General features: G+C 49.7%; 1 protein-coding gene across 28 annotated transcripts in view; it reads left to right on the top strand.

Annotated features, from left to right (window-relative positions):
* The window catches only part of mctp1a (multiple C2 domains, transmembrane 1a), a 77289-nt gene that overhangs the window by 49559 nt on the left and 10108 nt on the right, over positions 1-17622 (top strand). For 8 of the 28 annotated variants that reach the window (XM_057032910.1, XM_057032902.1, XM_057032897.1 and 5 more), the window contains 3 exons: positions 6130-6186; positions 10834-10932; positions 16821-16930. In XM_057032910.1, coding sequence (XP_056888890.1) covers positions 6130-6186; positions 10834-10932; positions 16821-16930 — 266 coding nt within the window. The other 20 variants (XM_057032901.1, XM_057032903.1, XM_057032912.1 and 17 more) reach the window with 16 other exon arrangements.

A 17622-nucleotide genomic window follows, 5' to 3' on the forward strand; every position in this document is an offset into this window, starting at 1 on the left:
TCAGGAATGAGCTGGAACATTAACGCACGCTGATGGTGTGGATACTCGTAAGGCGAGTACCTTTAGCGTGACGCGCTGTTTTGTGCGAGGAGAGGAGACACGAATATCACTCCTCTAATCACGCCTATCTGTTACATTTACATTTTATTTCGTTGTTGGTTTATTGTCACACAGTAACGAGAGGGACCCTCCTGCTCTCTGCAGGGCTGATGCCAGTTTTGCTGGATGGAAACAGACTGAAGGCCGTTTCCATCCAGTGTAGCCAACAGTGTTCCCCTAATGTAGCCGTGGTGGCGTATTCAGCGGCGTATACGCAGTCAAGAGACGGTGGCAAAAGGATCCCGTATATCTGAATATTCTGTTTTTCTGGTGGTGGGATTACGTAGTGGTGTGTGTTTTATTCTATGGTTGTGATTCAGGATGGTTAAAGACACAAGCACAGGAGCGGGAACGTGCACGCATACGCGTGGCGCTCCAGGTGTGAGTTTGCATGGAATTCATATATTTATGGGGAGAAAACGCCAGAGTCTGTACACAGAGATAAAGGTTATCTGTGTGAGGAAACGTGTGTGTAGTTCTGTCTGTTCTGTGTGTACATACATGAACATACATATGCATGACTGCTCTCCCACAATATATCCTGTGAAAATGGGATGAAATGTCAGAGATTAGCACTATTAAAACAACCTTTCCTCCTGCTGCGTGTGGCGGTTGTGCGGCGCCGTAACGAGCGGCGGAGGCAGATTCCCTGACACTCGTCATCTCTCGGGTCTTATCTTACCTCCGGATTTAGAAATGTGATGAACTTTGTCTCCCACCGCCGTAATCAAATCCCCCGTCGTTTATTTGTGCTGTAACTGAGTTCTGTCAATCCTGTATACGCGCCGTAAGAGCAACATACGTCGGTGGAGGAATTCATTATTTTTAGGCATTTGTGCTTCCAAATGCAGCACATGCACAGACACACGCCTCCCCCGAGTCCTGTCCCTGTTTGTTTTCAGATCCACGGTGCAGGGGGGAGCGCGGAGTATCAGCGGTGCTCACTTCCTCTCCCGGTCCCCTGCATTCTGCTTCCAAGCCTTTATCAGGCTGAAGTCACGGGCGACTCACTGTTTCCCTCTCACACTTGGCAGGGAGCAGAAGAGAATGAAACAGAAAACAAGGGAAGACGCTTTTCTAATTACTAAGAGCAGAGCAGATTAATGCATTGTGTCGTGCAGAGTGAGGGTCAGCATCCGGAGAGCTGCGTTTTCCTGCAGTGAGGGTAATGCCAAAGGAATCTCTGCTGAACTCCCTCTGAAGGACGAGACAGAGAGCGGTCTGCAGGGGGAAAAAAGAAACGCGCTCGCTTGCTAATGAACTGAATGGCCTTGCTTCCTCTGATGGGTTCAATGTGAGGACCCTTCTCTGATCACGCCCACAGTCGATGGCGAATAAACAAACACGGTTCTGGCTACATGTGCGGCTCACCACCCAGGGTCACTGACTATTCTGCGGTTACACGCTGCTCTGCAAACAGATCCCAGATCAGTGGTTCTCGCAAGAGCCCCAACCTTGACCGGTACCTGCTAAGCAGTCGGAGCATCCTTAGAACAGCGATTAAAGGAGTCAGCGCACCAGCGAGGTCGCTGACCCCTTCTTTTATCATGTAGCACTCTGACCCGTGAACCCCGCCTCTCAAACGCTGCTCGCTGACCTGCGAGTCGCAGCGTAACACGCTGAAGCAAACAAAGGAGAGGACCGTCTCTGCTACTGAATATATGCAAAGCGGGACGCCGCTTTAGCATTCACAGCCCATGACGTCCTACCCACGAAGGTCCGTTCTGTCTTTCTTGGACTTGCGTGGAGGATCTTATTCAGTGATATCTCCGTCTTGATCTTATTTTGCAAAGCGAAACAGTTTGGGGCTTCCATCCTTCCCAGGCCTGAAATCAAGGCTGGGTCAGCTAGAGGACAGGAGGAGGAGAAGGCTAGCATGCAGGAGAGGGGTGTGTGTCGAGCTCCAGGAGCCCAGCACATCCCCATAGCCCGACTTCCGTTGGCCCAGAAAGGCCCCGGCCAGATGTTATGAAGGTGTTGATTTCAGCGCGGGCTCCTGTAGAGGGGATGTGCACGAACACGGTGATGTCTCTTTCTACACTGGTTGGACGGGCAATTAAGCCTCGTGACACTGGAGGAGCGTCCTCTTTATCCCAGGCTTCAGACCATTACGTGGATTCACCCGCTGGATCTGCCAGCCAATTACACAAGCGGGAACTCTAATGGCCTGTAGATACATCACACTCACAAATGTGCTTCCAGCAGTGCTGACTACTTGCAACCTGCAAGTTTGATAACATTTTCACATAAATTTAATCTGCTCAAGAGAGCTTTGCCATCATCTTTTAATTTAAAATAAAGACTTTGCTCCAACTTTGTGTTTTAATCTACATATTTCTGCATGTATTAGTTTAATCCCCCACTTTTGTGCCCGTGACTCACTCATTGTGACAGCACTATATGGTTCACTGCTATAAAAGCCATTTCATTTTATCTCCAAGACAGTAATAATGGATGATTTCATATCGCATCGTATCATCGGGGACAAAAGCACTGCCATTGTTATCAATTCTAGTTTTTCTTCCTGATTTTGAACAAAAACAGGAAATCCCTCCTAAACATGCTCCGTCTTGACATCTGCTCTCATTAGGAGCCATAAACAAAGCAGGCGAGGAAAAATAAATATGGGTAAAAAGCTGCGAGTCTAAAGTGAACTCTGCCTATTATGCCTCAACTCCCCCTGAAAGTCACACCTCCACATTTCCTCCAGAAAACTGCAGCTCTGGGAGGAAAAGGAGAATGAGGAAAGAGACGGAGGAAGAAGAGAGGTATTGAGAGCGAGGGAGGCAGACGGAGGCAGCGGTAGATGGCAGGCGCTCCTCAGCGCAGACTCAGACATGGCAGTTGGTGACAGGTGACAAAATCAAAAGGTCATGTCACTTTTAACTGGGAGCGCCTGCGCCCCGCTGATTTCCCCCGTGCCGCCCCGGCATCGCCGCCCCGGCATCGCCGCGCTCATCTCCGCTCCTCTCCCCGCTAAACTGGCAGACAGGCTGGCAGGCTGGCAGGCAGAGAGACAGGCGACGGGCACCGTTTGAAGCAGGACGGGAGCATCGGGAGCATCAGGAACGCCGCGGCAGAATCCTCCCAGCCTCCTTTTTCATCGCGTTGTCTCTCTTTCCCTCCGTTTGTCTGCCTTCGTTTATCCCGCTGAACCTTTGCGACTGTCGGCGCTCTTGAGCGGCGTCTGAAGCTCCGGGTGTCTGCCACCGTGCTTGTTGTTGTTTTGTCTATAAAGCAGAGCCCAGGATTTGAGCTCGGCAGTCAAATGAAACTGTGTTTGTGCGCCAGATTACGCATGTGCGCCCCGACTCTTCTCTGACCGACTCTTTATTGACACGGTCGACGGTGGTTTTCTTGGACGGCTGCTGAATCTCTGACTAAACATCTTTGCAGATTTGACAGCAAATAAGAGACGTTTTCATTAGGCTCCCGTGAGTCGATAGCCTGGACTTCTCACAGATTTGGTGTTGTTTCCAACAACCCCCCCCCCCACCACCCACAAGCCTCCAGCTCTCGTAAGCACCCTACCCTCACCCCGAGCCGGCAGCCTGCTGAGCCAACTCTGGCTGGGGCAACGCAGATGGAAAGGCCCCCCTCTGAGGGCCATGACTCTGACAGCTTGTGAAGGGCCCGCACGGGTCAGCCAGACTCAGCCAGCAGCCCTTATCGGACCTGCAGCCCTCCCCCAGTCTGCAGAAGCCCTGGTGTAGGCGGTATACACATCCATACGCACGTACCCCTACGTGCATGGATGGTGCATACCAAATAGGGCCTTGAAAGCCCCCTAACCAACCGTTGGGCCGAACCTCAGCATCTGGAGAGGTTAAAACCCCCTCACGTATCCAAGGGGGGGGGGGGGCTGCAGAGATGGGCGTAAAAAGGAGCGGAATAAGTATATCTTCGTGTTGGCCGAGCCGTCTGCCTAACCATCAATTCCCCCTGCGGATGTCATTGGGAAGGTTGGGAGGAGCGAGAGGGGACGGAGACGGAGACACAAAGACCATTTCTGGACACTGGTCCAATGGTGTCTCCAGCTCCTGCTGCAGCTCAGGGGCCTATTCAACATTTTAATCAGGAACTCCTGGACAATTCCGTCCTAAAAAGGTTCAACAGGATATTTGGCCCTGTAGATCTTTAAATTGTTGTCTGCTTTAGTCTGAAAAGTCTTCCCTCACTCTGGAACCGCATCAAAAGGCACAAAACTCCCCTTCAAGTTTGCTGAGATTGAAGAATTCGATGAAAAGTGAAACGGCAGTTTTAATCGACAGTTTGACAAAACCAGCGGAAGTGGCTGCTTTGTTTCTTTGCTAGTTCTGTGAATGTATTTGAACTTAATCACCATAAATACAAATGTTCCAGAGTTTTGGTAACCTCTTGTTTTTTAGTAAAACCTGTAATAAAAAAAGCCTGAACGGTATTTTCTAACTTCTGAGCACACAAATATTCATCATTTTACAGCAATTTCAACTCAATTTGTCATTGTCCTTAAATGTATTTGTAATTCACTTTCTAGCCATTTTTGCACGTATTTAGGGGCCCAGTGGAATCTGTAAGAGCAGCCTGCATCATCCCCGTATGATCCCAACACACTTGAATATGTTAATCCCCACCTGAGAGCTGAATTGACTGGAGCAGCTCTGCAGGCAGTGTGAGCCCTGCACGATCCTGTCAACAGGAAGGTTCTGATGCCGCCGCGCTGTAATGATAGTAATTCAAACAACGTGATAATGGGGGATAAGCAGACAAACGATTTCATGCACCAAACGGGTCTCAGGATGAGAGAAAGAGAAAGAGAGGGAGGAAGAGAAGAGGAAGATGTTTGGAATTCAGAGGCGACACTGAGGTAATTTATATCCTCCCTCAGTCAGCTTCAGTGCACACATTTAGCCTGGCAATCTTCGGGGCAGCTGATGCGTTCGCTGCCTTTTTATTTATTAATTTTACACTGTGTCTCATTGCGGGAAACATGTCTCCTCTCTGTAACCAGCGGCGGCAGAAGGGAGGGAGACAAACGACGCTATCCTTCCCTCTGTCTCTGGGTCGTGCTTCTGCAGCGAGCTCATGCTCATTCCCTTTGTTTAAAGTTGGGAGCGCGTGCCAGGCGTGCCCTGGAAGCGCCCGCGTGTGGAGGGATCCATTATGTTTGTCTTTTGGCCTGGGTGAAAGGCTTTGGAAAGGAACCATGACGACTTTATAAACAGTTATAGTTCATTTGTTTAGCCGTGTGTTGGTGCTGCGGCGTCGGCAGCATCCATCCCTCACTTAGTGGAGCAGAAAGGGTGCGAACCTCCATCCATCAGCCAGTTGTTAGGGACTGGAGCGGATTCCCAAAGAAGTGGGAAATACCAGTTGCAGCCTATTTCTAAGGAGGAGCGTCGTCCCATCGTGATGCAGAGTGGCTGGAAGAACACACACCAGCGCACGTACGCACGCACGCACGCACGCACGCCGTTGACTCTCCCCTCTCAACTCTGCCTCCGAACTTCCCTTTGTTTATGTGGGAAGCTGCATTTACATAAGAGGCTTATGTCAGCCGCCACAGCCCCCCCAACCCCCCACCCGTCCCGATGAAAAACAAAAAGGACAAAAGCCATTGTCTCGTTAAGTAATGATTGGGGGATTTTTCTAAACTAGGTTGAGGAGGTGGTTATGGGATGGCGGCTTCGTCTGCTGCCGTTTGTGTTTGTCACTTTGGAACCGCAGTGTGACCTTGTGATGCTGCGCGTCAAGAGGTCGTGCACGAGGAGTCTGACCTGGGAGGCTGCACAGTTTACCTGATCAGCCAGTTTACCTGTTCAGGTGCAGGGTTCACAGCACGTGCACGTGCACGTTCCTGTGTTGTCTACATCGCGTTGGCTTTGCCACCAGCTCCAGCTGTGGACCGATGAAGCAGATAGATGCTGGTGTTTCATACGTGCGCACGCCTCTCATTGACCAGCTCAGAACCAGAGTCGTTGAGCTGATCTCCAAGTGTCAGAAACGGGCCGACGTTTCTGAGAAGTTCTCTTTTCTCTCTCCATGTCGCAGCAAGCGGTGGAGGACCTGCTGGAGGACGAGGACGAGGACTTCGACAAAGACGACAAGGTAACTATGTCTTGTGTCAAGGTTGTGGTCACATCTGCACACACACACGGACGCCCCCCCCCCACATCGCCTCATCTGTGCAGTCGTTCCTGCCTGAGGCACAAACACGTCGACCAAGATTGAACAACCTTTCAACCTTCTGAACGTTCTCTTTGTAGATTTTCACATTTCTCCTGGTTCTTCTGCTCTTTTGCTGCCAGTTGGATCTACTGTTTTTTCCTCCTGCCCCCCCCCCCCCCCCCCCCCGCCCTCGCATAGCTGCTGGATTTTTACGCCGCTAACGTGCTCCAGCCCCGCTTCCTGAGAACACGCAGCCACATAAACTGCTTAGTTAGCTCTTTAGGTGTGTTCACTGCTCCTTTATGTTCCAGTAAAACAGCATCTGTGCTTGTCCAGACACTCTCAGGTAGCAACAGGTGGCTGCTTTACTGCCTCCGCTCGTTTACGCTGCAGGAAGAGCGACTCTGTAGAACTCTGTACCACGCTACCGAGGAAGGGGGGGTAAGATGGCACCTCTCTGTGGTTTTCTAGTGTTTCACGGCAACTGAAACGATCGCAGTCCGGTCGGATTCAAGTCAAGTAGTGTTAAAAAAAACCACTTTTTCCTTCTAAAATCACTGCGCTTTATTTTGAAAAGTAAAAAGCCCAATGATTGATGTAGATGGAATATGACTTAGAGGTGATGCCAGAAGCTCTGCAGCCACGCTCCAGTCATATAAAGGTTAGCAGGCTAAGCGGGATAAACGGCGCGGCCTGTTTCGGTGATATTTTTGGAGGGAAATTCTGGCCATTCGTGATGGTAATGGTGGAGGCCTTTGACCGGACAATTTGATGTTTGAAAATGATGTTGCCTGAGGACACTGTGCTGGATACACTTGTAGAAGTGCAACCTTAGAAGTGTAGAAGTGTAACCTCTCTCATTTCTGAAGGGTTGTGAGTGCAGAGTGAACAAAAGGTGGGAAAATAGAGGGAAGAAAACATCTCTAGTGCAGATGGTCAAACAGTCATCCTGGCAATCAGTCAGCCGGGCAGAGCAGCCTGGTGATGAGCACACACAGATACGTGAGCCTCACATCCTCTCCCACAGCCAGAAGAAGGAAAGTTTCATGCCTGTGAACTTGTGAGGCAGAAATGTACCGGGGGGGGGGGGGGGGGGGGCACCGACTGAAGATATGCACCGTGCAACCTTGGAAGGTTTTTCCATTTTTAACCCCTTTATGTTTGTCCTCCCTCACTGCTTTCCTTCCTTCCTCCCTCTCTGAGGGGGAAAAATACAAATAGGGACATTTGAAAAGCTGTAGATTATATGAAAAATCTCAGGGACTTTCATATTGAAATGAGGTGCAGCCGCAGCAGCTTCTGCACCCTCTGAAAGATTCGATGCAGAGCTGATTATTCCACATAAGAGGTCCTTGCTCCCTGCGCTCACACGGGGCTGCCACGCTGGATAGCAGCACCGCCACAAAGGCTACAATTTACCAACTCTGGCTTCATACATTTTGATCTATTGCTCCCCTCAACTGTTAACATTTCATTTGAGCTGTGGGGAAGTGGAGAAGGGGACATTTTTCTTGGTCTGTGTGTCTGTCCCCTCCCACTCTCCTTTTGCCCTTCCCTCCATCAGCCCTGTCCTTTTCTTCCTTTCATATCGGCACATATTCTATCTCTCACCGGCCGTCCTGGGCTCCCACTCCAACCTGCATAAGTGCCGAACAAATAGAGTTTCGGGGCTTAATAAAAAAAAAAAGAAATGCTGAAAATGAGGTAAAGCATGAGTAAGAAGGATAGGTCAAAGGAGGCCTCTTTTATGGCATGTGCCTATAGGGGAGAAAAGGAAGAAGAGAAAGAGGAGAGGGGGGAAAAAGATTAATAAATATGCCAAGGCCTCATTTTAATTGAACTTGAAGCATATGTTGCAAGTACGTACAATCTGTCCCAGATGTTTACTCGAGCCATGTGCTCTGCTCCCCCCGCTGCACCACAAGGCAGCTATTAGCTGGCTAACCTTTGCTCCAGAGGCTAAATGGGGTATTACATGGCCAAAAAGTGGAGCACCTGTTTTTCATTGCATAGAGGACCCCTCGCAGGCTTCTTGCCTTGGATCACCACATGTGTTTTGACTTAACAGATTGCCGAGCAGACGTGAAAAGTGCCTCAGTTTGGGTGCTCGGACAGATATTAGTCACTTCTTCTCAACCAAAGCCTGCATCCAGACTAATTGATGAGATGTTTTGCCAGTAAAATTCAAGCAGGCAGGTTCACGGGTGAAAGAAGGATTTTTTCTCTCCTCCTCCTCCCCCCACCCCCCCACCATACAGTTTATGTATTTGCTATGACCTTCAGTGTGGAATTCTGGCTGACTCACAATGTCCTAGCAGTGTTTGGGCCAGGCCTTTATTCTGTAGAAAAACAGCATTTTACATGCTGAAACATTTCATAAGCCCATTTTACTCCTGGAGAGCACATTAGTGCTCAAATACATAGACATTTATTGAAATATTACATTCACATGTGACCCAGCTTTCGCATGAAAGGATGTCATCTTGGTGTGAAATGAAATTTTTAGTGTACAGTGTAGTTTTTATTGATTCAAGAAGTCAAAAAAGGTTTAGCAGAGTCTCGGAGTTCACAGAGAGTCTTGCATATAAAATATTGGCAAAAACCTTTCCAGGTCATGAGAAATACTGAAGTCGGGCTGGGAAGATGAAACGGTTGATCATTTCCGCGTTCAGATTGATTTTTGAGGCTGGTTAAAAATGATGTGAGCCTTCCACAGGTGAGCAGCGCCACTCTGCTAGCTAGCGTTTATCCCGATGGCCACTGATGCAAACACCACAGATCACAATATTTATCCCGATGTTGTGTGTAAAGTGGCTCAGTTGCCTCCCAGGGGGGACGTGGTGTGGGCTTACAGGAAAAAAGAGAGCGAGCAGGGAGGGAGACCGAAGGAGTAGAGAGATTACGCTCACACGGTTGACTGGTCACTGAAGCGCTTGTGCTCCGTTCAGCTAGGCTCCACTAGCCTCAGGAGGACCTGACACAGATAAGATACACACCGCAATCATGTCCTGCTCACAGGCTTACTGCTCGCTGCTCCCCCCTCTTTCTCTTCATCTATCGGCCTATCTCTCGCTCTCTCGCTCTCTCTCCCCCTCTCTCTCTCACACACACACACATCTTTGTACTTCTATCTTTGAGAGGACTTTTTTCTCCAGCTCCCTACCCGCACCCTAGCTAACCCACAACCCCCAAATCTTAACCAGTTCTACCCTCAGTCAGTCCTTGGTGATTGTGAGGACCAGCTAAAATGCCCCCACATCCCAAAAATGCTGGTAGATAGTAGAAAGATCAAACCTGAGGGTCAAATACCAGGGCCATATCGGGGTCAAAGCAACGTATTTCACCTGGCTGATCAGTGACTCCTTATGAGAATCAACTAGTGTTATTGTTTTATTTAGGAGCAGTTTGTTGTGCTATTCCTGACCCAGGTAGTTGTTCAAAACGGTTATAGTTCATTAAGATGTAGGACCAGTAATTCTTGATTGGACTTTGATGACCTCTGCCCCCACACAGCCCTCTTTCTCTACCACATTACCTCTTTATCCTTCCCATCAATAGTGCTCATGCACGCCTCTGCACGTGTGCGTTCAGTAGCGGCCTCATGGTCGGCGTGCTACTGCGGGTAGTTCCAGCTCCTGGTCCTGACACGGCGTTTCTCCGCGTTCTCTTGATGCCTTTCTGTGGATTTCCATCTCTTTCTCACCTGCGACCTATTCGCGGTGTCGTTAGCAGCCGCGGTGCTCTTGAAAGTGCTAAATAGGAGCCATTGTGTGTTAGCGTGCTCCACAGCACCTCCCCAACCCGGCACGTCTCGCTCGGCCCCTCGTGCTGCACCGGGACGATATACAGCCAGTAATGTCCCCGGACTAAAGGGAGCCACGGGGATTTGAACAATGCTTTGAAATAAAAATGGGAGTGAAGTGTTGTTCAGGGGAGGCTATTGAGTCTGCAGTGCTGTTGGGGGGGGGGGCGTGTGGTGGGGGTACGAGGGAAGAAAGAACAGTTTGAGTGTCTGTGTGTTTTTCACGTCTGTGAAAAATGGAAACTGTTGCTGCAAAAGTTGCTTTTGACTTTTCCGCCTCATTTTCCCTCCCGTCTCGCTGTCGTTTTTCTTTCCTTTTTCCAGTGTTCAGCAGAGAGGAGCTGCATTTTAATCACGTTTCGCTAATAGAAAGAGGGATGAAAAGGAAAGGGAGGGTGAACGAGGCTGGGGGGGTGATACACTGCATTGTTTGTTTCTCCTCTGTCACACACACACACTCTGTCACACACACATCAGGAGCTTCCTCCCTGCTGACGCATCTCTGCTCCCTAAACTCTTAACTTTGACCCTTCGTTATTCCAAACAAGACGCGTCGTTTTTGCACAGCTGGTCTCAGATGACTTAAATCTAAATTCTTACATTATCAATAAAATGAAGTTACCTTCAAGCCCAAACTAAGCTGAGGTAATATTTACACTGAAATGGAGAACTGTCGTCTACAAGTTGATAAACAGCAGGTTGCACACCATGCGTATACTTGTTTCTGTCCTTCCTTGATAAAGCTGCTTTATAAAGAGTCGATTTCACTGTAATTTATCCACAAGGACCCTAAAGCCGACCCCTGGGAGGACAGCGGGGGTAGTAACCGTGTCCTTGAGGATATGTTGGCTTCCTGGCACTTTGAGGGGATCCGGGCGATGGTGGTAAGTGGGCGTGTGTGTGGCTCTGGTACGTCTCCCCGTGCTGTGGTGCTGGTTTCTAACGGAGATGGGGGGGGTCGCGCTCGGTGCCTGTCCTCTCCATCTCATCCAGCACCCACCGACTGCATGTTCGCTCCCAACCAAACCCCACCTTCACCCCCCCGGTGTGGCTGCAGCGTAGAAATGGGCTCCTGGTGTTTTAGCTTCCCTGCGTTGCTGTAGCGCCGTCTGGGGGGGTGGGGGCCTTTCTGGCTTTGGGGTGTTAGAGGGCGACGTTGCTCATTTCCTGAACGGTTTGACCTGATGGGTGTTGTGGCGGGACGACGAGGCCATCGATCACACCCAGTGATGCTCAACGCCTCATTTGTTGTTACGGAGTCAGTTTTAGATGATAATGATACATGGCTTCTGCACCTTTGGGCCGTGCGCGTGTGTGTCGGTGTGTGAGCGCGCGAGGACGCGCGGGGACGTGGGCGATGGGGTGATTTGAAACGCGTCTCTGAACGCTTTTCCTTAAAAGTTGCTACAGAGACAGCAAAACTATTTCATACAGCTGGAGCAAATCCCAATGCTCATTATGCCTAATGCAGCAATGTCTTCCCCCAAACTCTTATTGTTCTGCATCACATCACAAACGCACACACACACACACACACACACACAAGCGGCTGAACCAACTGAACTTTCTGACTGATGAACTATGCATCAAAGGGCTGCAATAAGCTCTCGATACACCGTAGGTGAGGAGTTCTTGTGTGTTCTCGTTCACCCAGAGTAACTCTCTCCAAATAGGGTGTGGGAGATGGCACATTCGCAGCCCCCCTGGTCTCTCATTGGACAGAATGTGGAGCACAACACTTGACAGCCGTGTCGTCTGAATTTGAAAGTCAGACATGTTGGAAGGCAGCCGCCACCTTTTCTTTTAACAAGAGTCATAAATCTGTAATGAGCACAGAGAGGATGCATATTTTATTTACTTTTTTGAAGACGTGATCCCTTCACTTCATAGCGCTGCACTCCCGCTTCCCTACCAAAACAAAGTTTAAAACAGTGGCTGTTACAGCTGTTTCCATTGCCTGCGTCTCTCTGAACATGAATATGTAATTAAAGGTATGCCAAAGTTAGCAAGATGGAGGTTTACAGACACGGGTGATGAATCAGATGTAATTTAAGCCAAACAAAGGGAAGATGTGGGTTGATGAATGGGGGGGGGTGTATAGCAGAGGTACAAATCTTAATTAGTTCATTTTTGATAGATGCTCCACCTTAGAGAAACAAAAAAAAATCAAGTAGTTACTGTATTTTTTTCTCTAATTACCTGATCTATAAATATAGCAGTTTTGCTCTCATCTTAAGGTATGGAAAAAATAAAATGAGAACATGAGAGTTTGTATGGAAAACAATGTGTGGGATAGCATATGTTTGAAGCCCACCCAGTCCCACAGGGTTCCAGGAGCCAGGAGAGGGGTCGGACAGAGCGAGGAAGGGACGAGCAGATGGGGGACGATGGGCTGTGGCAGGGAAAGCAGGCCAGCAGAGGACAAGAGTAATGCCTCATTCATCACACGCTGCCACGCCAGATCTGGGAAGGACGGAGGAAGGGGGGCGCAGGCGCAGGGGAGCAAAGGTGAAGCAAGGTGGGGGGGAACCCAGAAGGCTGGAGGGGGTTCGGGGCGGCCGGCGTTCTCTGGGAGGGGAGCAAAGCAAAGTGATGGGGTGCAGAAGCTGTGGAGCTGGGACTGTGTGGACCCGACCTTGATGGAAGGCCCGGGGGGGCGATGGGTGAAGATGATCAAGCAGCCTCCGTCCAACCAGACACATTAGAGCCGTAAGAGCAGGAACCTTCTCGTTAGGATGAGAAGCAGAGGTCAAGCTGGAAATAAAGCACCGCCAAACTGCGTTAGCACACTCCTGTTCCATCAGTGAGCTAACATTTAACTGGCAGCACACACACTGCACTAAACACACACACACACACACACACACACACACACACACACACACACACACACACACACACACGTGTCCGTTTGGGCCGACGGGAGTGGGACACACCTAGCTTCATGTGAGCCGGCGGGACGTGCAAAGAATGTCAGAACCCTGATAAACAGCTATTTATGTGTTTATAATAAAACATGGAGGGAGGAAATAAAGATGTATTCCCAACGTTCAGCCATAGTTTAGTTGCACTGGATAAAATATTTATTAAAACTGCAGGAACAGCTGCTTCTTTCATGGGGCGCTGCGGAGGTGCCAGGTTGCTCGGGAACGTCGGAGGCTGCTCGTAGGTCCCAGTGGGAAGAATGTGAGACTTGCTGATCCTCACTGTGGTGGCTAAAGCATCGTTTCAACCCTTAGAAAGTCCCAATTGAAAATTAAATCTGATGTTTCTGATTGGGGATCAATCATCCAGCACAGGACTGAACTGTCTACCAGCCAATTCCATGTTTCTGCGTTCATATACGCGCGCTGGAACGTAGCATCTGTAGCAAGAGAACGCCACTGGGCTGCTTCTCCATCGTGGCTCAACATTTCATTCCTTTCTTGGTAGAAATGTGAGCGAAGCAGCTCCTCAGTGCAGTTAGAAAATGATCATCAGTGCTTTTGGGAACGCCCTCTGGGAGCCACATATTAGCACCCCGCCGCGTTATATTTGACATTTCAGTTTTTACCGTGCTGCCACCGTGAGGCTGTGTCCCAAAAGAAGTCGACAACAAGCAGGTGCGATTTTAGCAGTAATGTGCAACAGCTTGAAATCTTAGTTCAGGATCTTTTTGCTGATACGTTCTGACAACTTTATCACTTTTATAGATTAAAATAACCCTCCACCAGTGTGATCAGGGGCTAACTCAAATAGCTCTTGCTAGCAGCTGCATGTAGGACAGATATTTGAGTCCACTGGATCCAACTCATTGTCCTCTTATTTAGCTCCAGGCCTCGGGTCAGTGAAGAGCAAACTGTCTTTGCAAAGTTTGCTGCTGCTCACTCGGCGCTTCCTCACTGGCGCCGCCGCGCCTTTGAAAGAAAATGGAGCAGCCACGTACGCAGAGACATTGTGCATCTTGCCTTTGTTAAATATTTAATCAAGTGAGTTTACCACATTTGTTTACCTCGATTTACCGGGTGCAGCGTGGTTAGCCTAACGCGGCTGTTTGTGAGAGAGAGTGTCCCTGGGCTCTGTGGTGTCACTGCGGGTTGTGTCTCCTTAACACATGCAAACAGCGCGCATCACTTTAACAAGCCTCCCCATCTCTGCCTCTCCTGATACGAGCACTCCCCTGATGCAGCCCCCCCCCCCCCCCCACACACACACACGCTTCCACCCAGGGTGGCTCGCTGCTCAACTGATTGGTGTTTAGCTGAGAGTTTTCACACCCCAACAATGATGCAAACGTTGGACATAACCACAAGATGTATTTATTGTCTTTAAACAGCAGACGTGCAATTAAGGCTCCTTTCTGTGAGAAAACACTCACAAAATATCTCCACTTCCAGCCTGATGAGACTTAATTGATGTCAAAGAATTTCTTCAGTGCACAGAAACCTCTCATTTAAAAGGATAAACATCCTCTGCAACACAACACGCATTCTGCACTTGGCTGTTCTTAACTGAGCAGAAACTATTGCTATTAATATTTGCACTGATATAACTAAGAAACTTAGAAAGAATATTTCCAGAGAACGGTTAGAATTCATCGATCTGATATTTGATTTTCACCCTGGAGCATCGAGGTGTTCCTGATGTTTTGCACCAGTATAGTGCACCAGTATAGTGCACCAGTATAATGCACCAGTATAGTGCACCAGTATAGTGCACCAGTATAGTGCACCAGTGTAGTGCACCAGTATAGTGCACCAGTGTAGTGCAACAGTATAGTGCACCAGTATAATGCACCAGTGTAATGCACCAGTATAGTGCACCAGTATAATGCAACAGTATAGTGCACCAGTATAGTGCACCAGTATAGTGCACCAGTATAGTGTTTATAGTTGTGGGTATTCTAAATGAATGGTCACTATGAGAATGCCTTTCCCCAGATCTGCTCCTGACTCTGGTCACCTGTTTACGCTGCGTGTGACGTCTTTAACCCAACGCCACGGCGCCCTCTCTCTCTGTGGAGAAACGGACGTGGTTTATATCAAACGTAGTCGGGAGAGAACGTCGGCCTTTGCTGTGTGTGATTATTCCTAATAAATGACATCATACAAAGGCACCGGATCTGTCTCTTAACTTCCGTTTGCAGTTTGTTAGAGGGAATGAAAATAAACGTGCAGCCATGCAGGAAGGGCTCTACTCCAAGAGGTGATGGTAAACTATTTTATGGAATATAGGCCACTATTTAACGATTGCAGTTGATTGCTCATCTTGTCTCCATAGAAACGTACTCCTGTCAGGACCATGATCTTTTCATCTACCACCTTTTTTGGTCCTGTCAGGCAGTTTTAAAGCCAGCTGAGCTGTCGCCTCCTGGTGTAATCTGGGTTGGGAAACCTGGTGTTTGGAGCTGCACCGCAGCACCAGGTGTGCACATCAACCTTATCTCATAGCTGAAGGGTGTGTTTGTGTGCAGATTGGGTTCCATTCTAAGAACAGGTTGTCTGGCTCCATATGTGCGCAGTGTGCGGGAAAACTGGGAAAACAAGGATCTGCGTGGCCCTGTGTGTTATTGCTACCTCCTGCCTCCCTCAGTTGTGTTTGAAGACAGGAAATATGAGTCAGACCGCAGTCCGAGGGGCATGTGGCAATGGTTTATTCACCGCTGACCTCCGACCTTTCCTCTCCACCCCCGCATGCTCTCTCACACCCACTCCCTTGGTCCTCAAAACACTCTCCCCTGGGCCCGAGTTTGAAAATAGCCGGCCCAGCCTGACCGGGCCCGGCCTAGCCCAGCCAGCACAATGGACCCCGCACTGACCGATGAAAAACAGATGGTCCCAGGAAGGGCCTGAGAAGACCAGAATGAGGAAGAGGAAGACAGAGCGGGAGACTTGTAAAATATTTGTGAAGAAAAACAACCCGGGGAGGCTGTCTAATTACATCTATTGGGGGAGTCCGTGCGGTCGCCCCGGCCGCACCACGGTCCATTTTTCCACATTATCCGATCCTGATGTATCAAAAAAGGGTGGCTTTGGACTCAGTTGGAGGGCTGTGGCGAGGTGGGGGGGCGGCCTCCTGGAGTAACCGAAGGTGGAGGCCTCTGGAGTTGTGGAGGTTCCAGATCTCTGATGAGGATTCCATCCCGTGTGCCCACGTCCCCCCGCCATCATTGATGAGCGCCGCTGAAACGTCACCTGTTTGTGGTCGTTTCAGGTTCTATCGAGGCCCACACACACACACACACATACACACACACACACACACACACACACACACACACACACACACACCACTGACCATCAAAACTTTACAAAGACAGAGGTCCTCGTGGTGCGTGACAGCCTTCATAAGGAGGACGATGATGTCACGGCTGGTGACATCATCACAGTGTGCCAGCCAGGGGAACAAAGGGAGCCTCTGCTTGGTCTTCCGAGCCGTCTTGGCATCGGGAGCAGGGAGGCGTTGCCCAGGCGTTGATGTATCCATTTGGCTTTCAGTTGAATTCTGCCTCACGTTTCACATATTTAAATGTTCCTGTTTAAGGACGGAAACATTTTGATTTGTTCTGCTAACTTTATATCTCTGTTACGGCCTGAATGGAAGCGCCTGTCATTGCTCGCAGGATATCCGGTAACTTGGCTGCACACCCCACATTTCTGAGGCTATTTAAAATCTCTTGTTTTCACGAGGACGCCCGTGCCCAGCCTGTCTCCTCTTTCTCCCCGTTCTCTCCTTCTCCATGTCTTCCGTCCTCACGTCCCCCCCCCCCACATCTCTATCTGTCCTGCTGCAGGACTCGGAGAGAAAGGGCTTCATGAACAAGCTTTATGCCATTCAGGACGTGTGCATCAGCGTGCAGAACGCTCTGGATGAAGTGGCCTCCTATGGCGAGAGGATAAAGAAGTGAGTCGTAAGCCTTCTCCTCAGCTCCTGGCCCGCTCCTGGCCCGCTCCAGCCTGGTTCTGCGTTGCCAGGTCGCCCCGATCCCTTTGTCCGCCTTCCTGAATCTAAGTTGGTGCTGCTCCCAGGAAAGGCTGCCAGCGGTGACACTCGGCCCTGAGACCGACACACAATCTGTCTGTCTTTCCACCCTGCATGACCTCATCTACATACCAATTTAAAACACACACATCTCGCCCGCCTCGCGCATCCACTCTCTTTGCTCCCACATGCACGTGAGCCTTCGCTCGCACTGAGCTCCGTGAAGAAAGCGAAGGGAAGGAAAGGCCGGCAGTTTTGTTGTGATTAAAGGCGGCGCCGCAGCGGCCGGGCCGCGGGTTCTGCTGCCGAGTCGCAGTTAAAAACATTTTAAATCAGCCTGGAACACCTTTGACCCGCGGTTCTGTGTGCTTGAGAGCATTTTAGCAAACACAAAGCCTGAATTGCTTTGAGTCGGGTCCAACTTTCACTCAGCAAAGCTGACCTGAAGGAATCCACGGGCGCTTTGAGTCCCCGCCGGCGGCACAGTGAGGGATCTCTAGATCAAGGGCCTCCAGATCAGGTCGTTTATATTGGAAAGTATTAAAATGGCCCCACTGACTCCATCAACTCCATCGCTTTGCCTCGCCTCCTGTTTACGGCCTGTTTGTTTCTTT

Source organism: Takifugu flavidus, chromosome 5 (genome assembly GCF_003711565.1).
Source record: "Takifugu flavidus isolate HTHZ2018 chromosome 5, ASM371156v2, whole genome shotgun sequence".
Classification (NCBI taxonomy): Eukaryota; Metazoa; Chordata; class Actinopteri; order Tetraodontiformes; family Tetraodontidae; genus Takifugu; species Takifugu flavidus.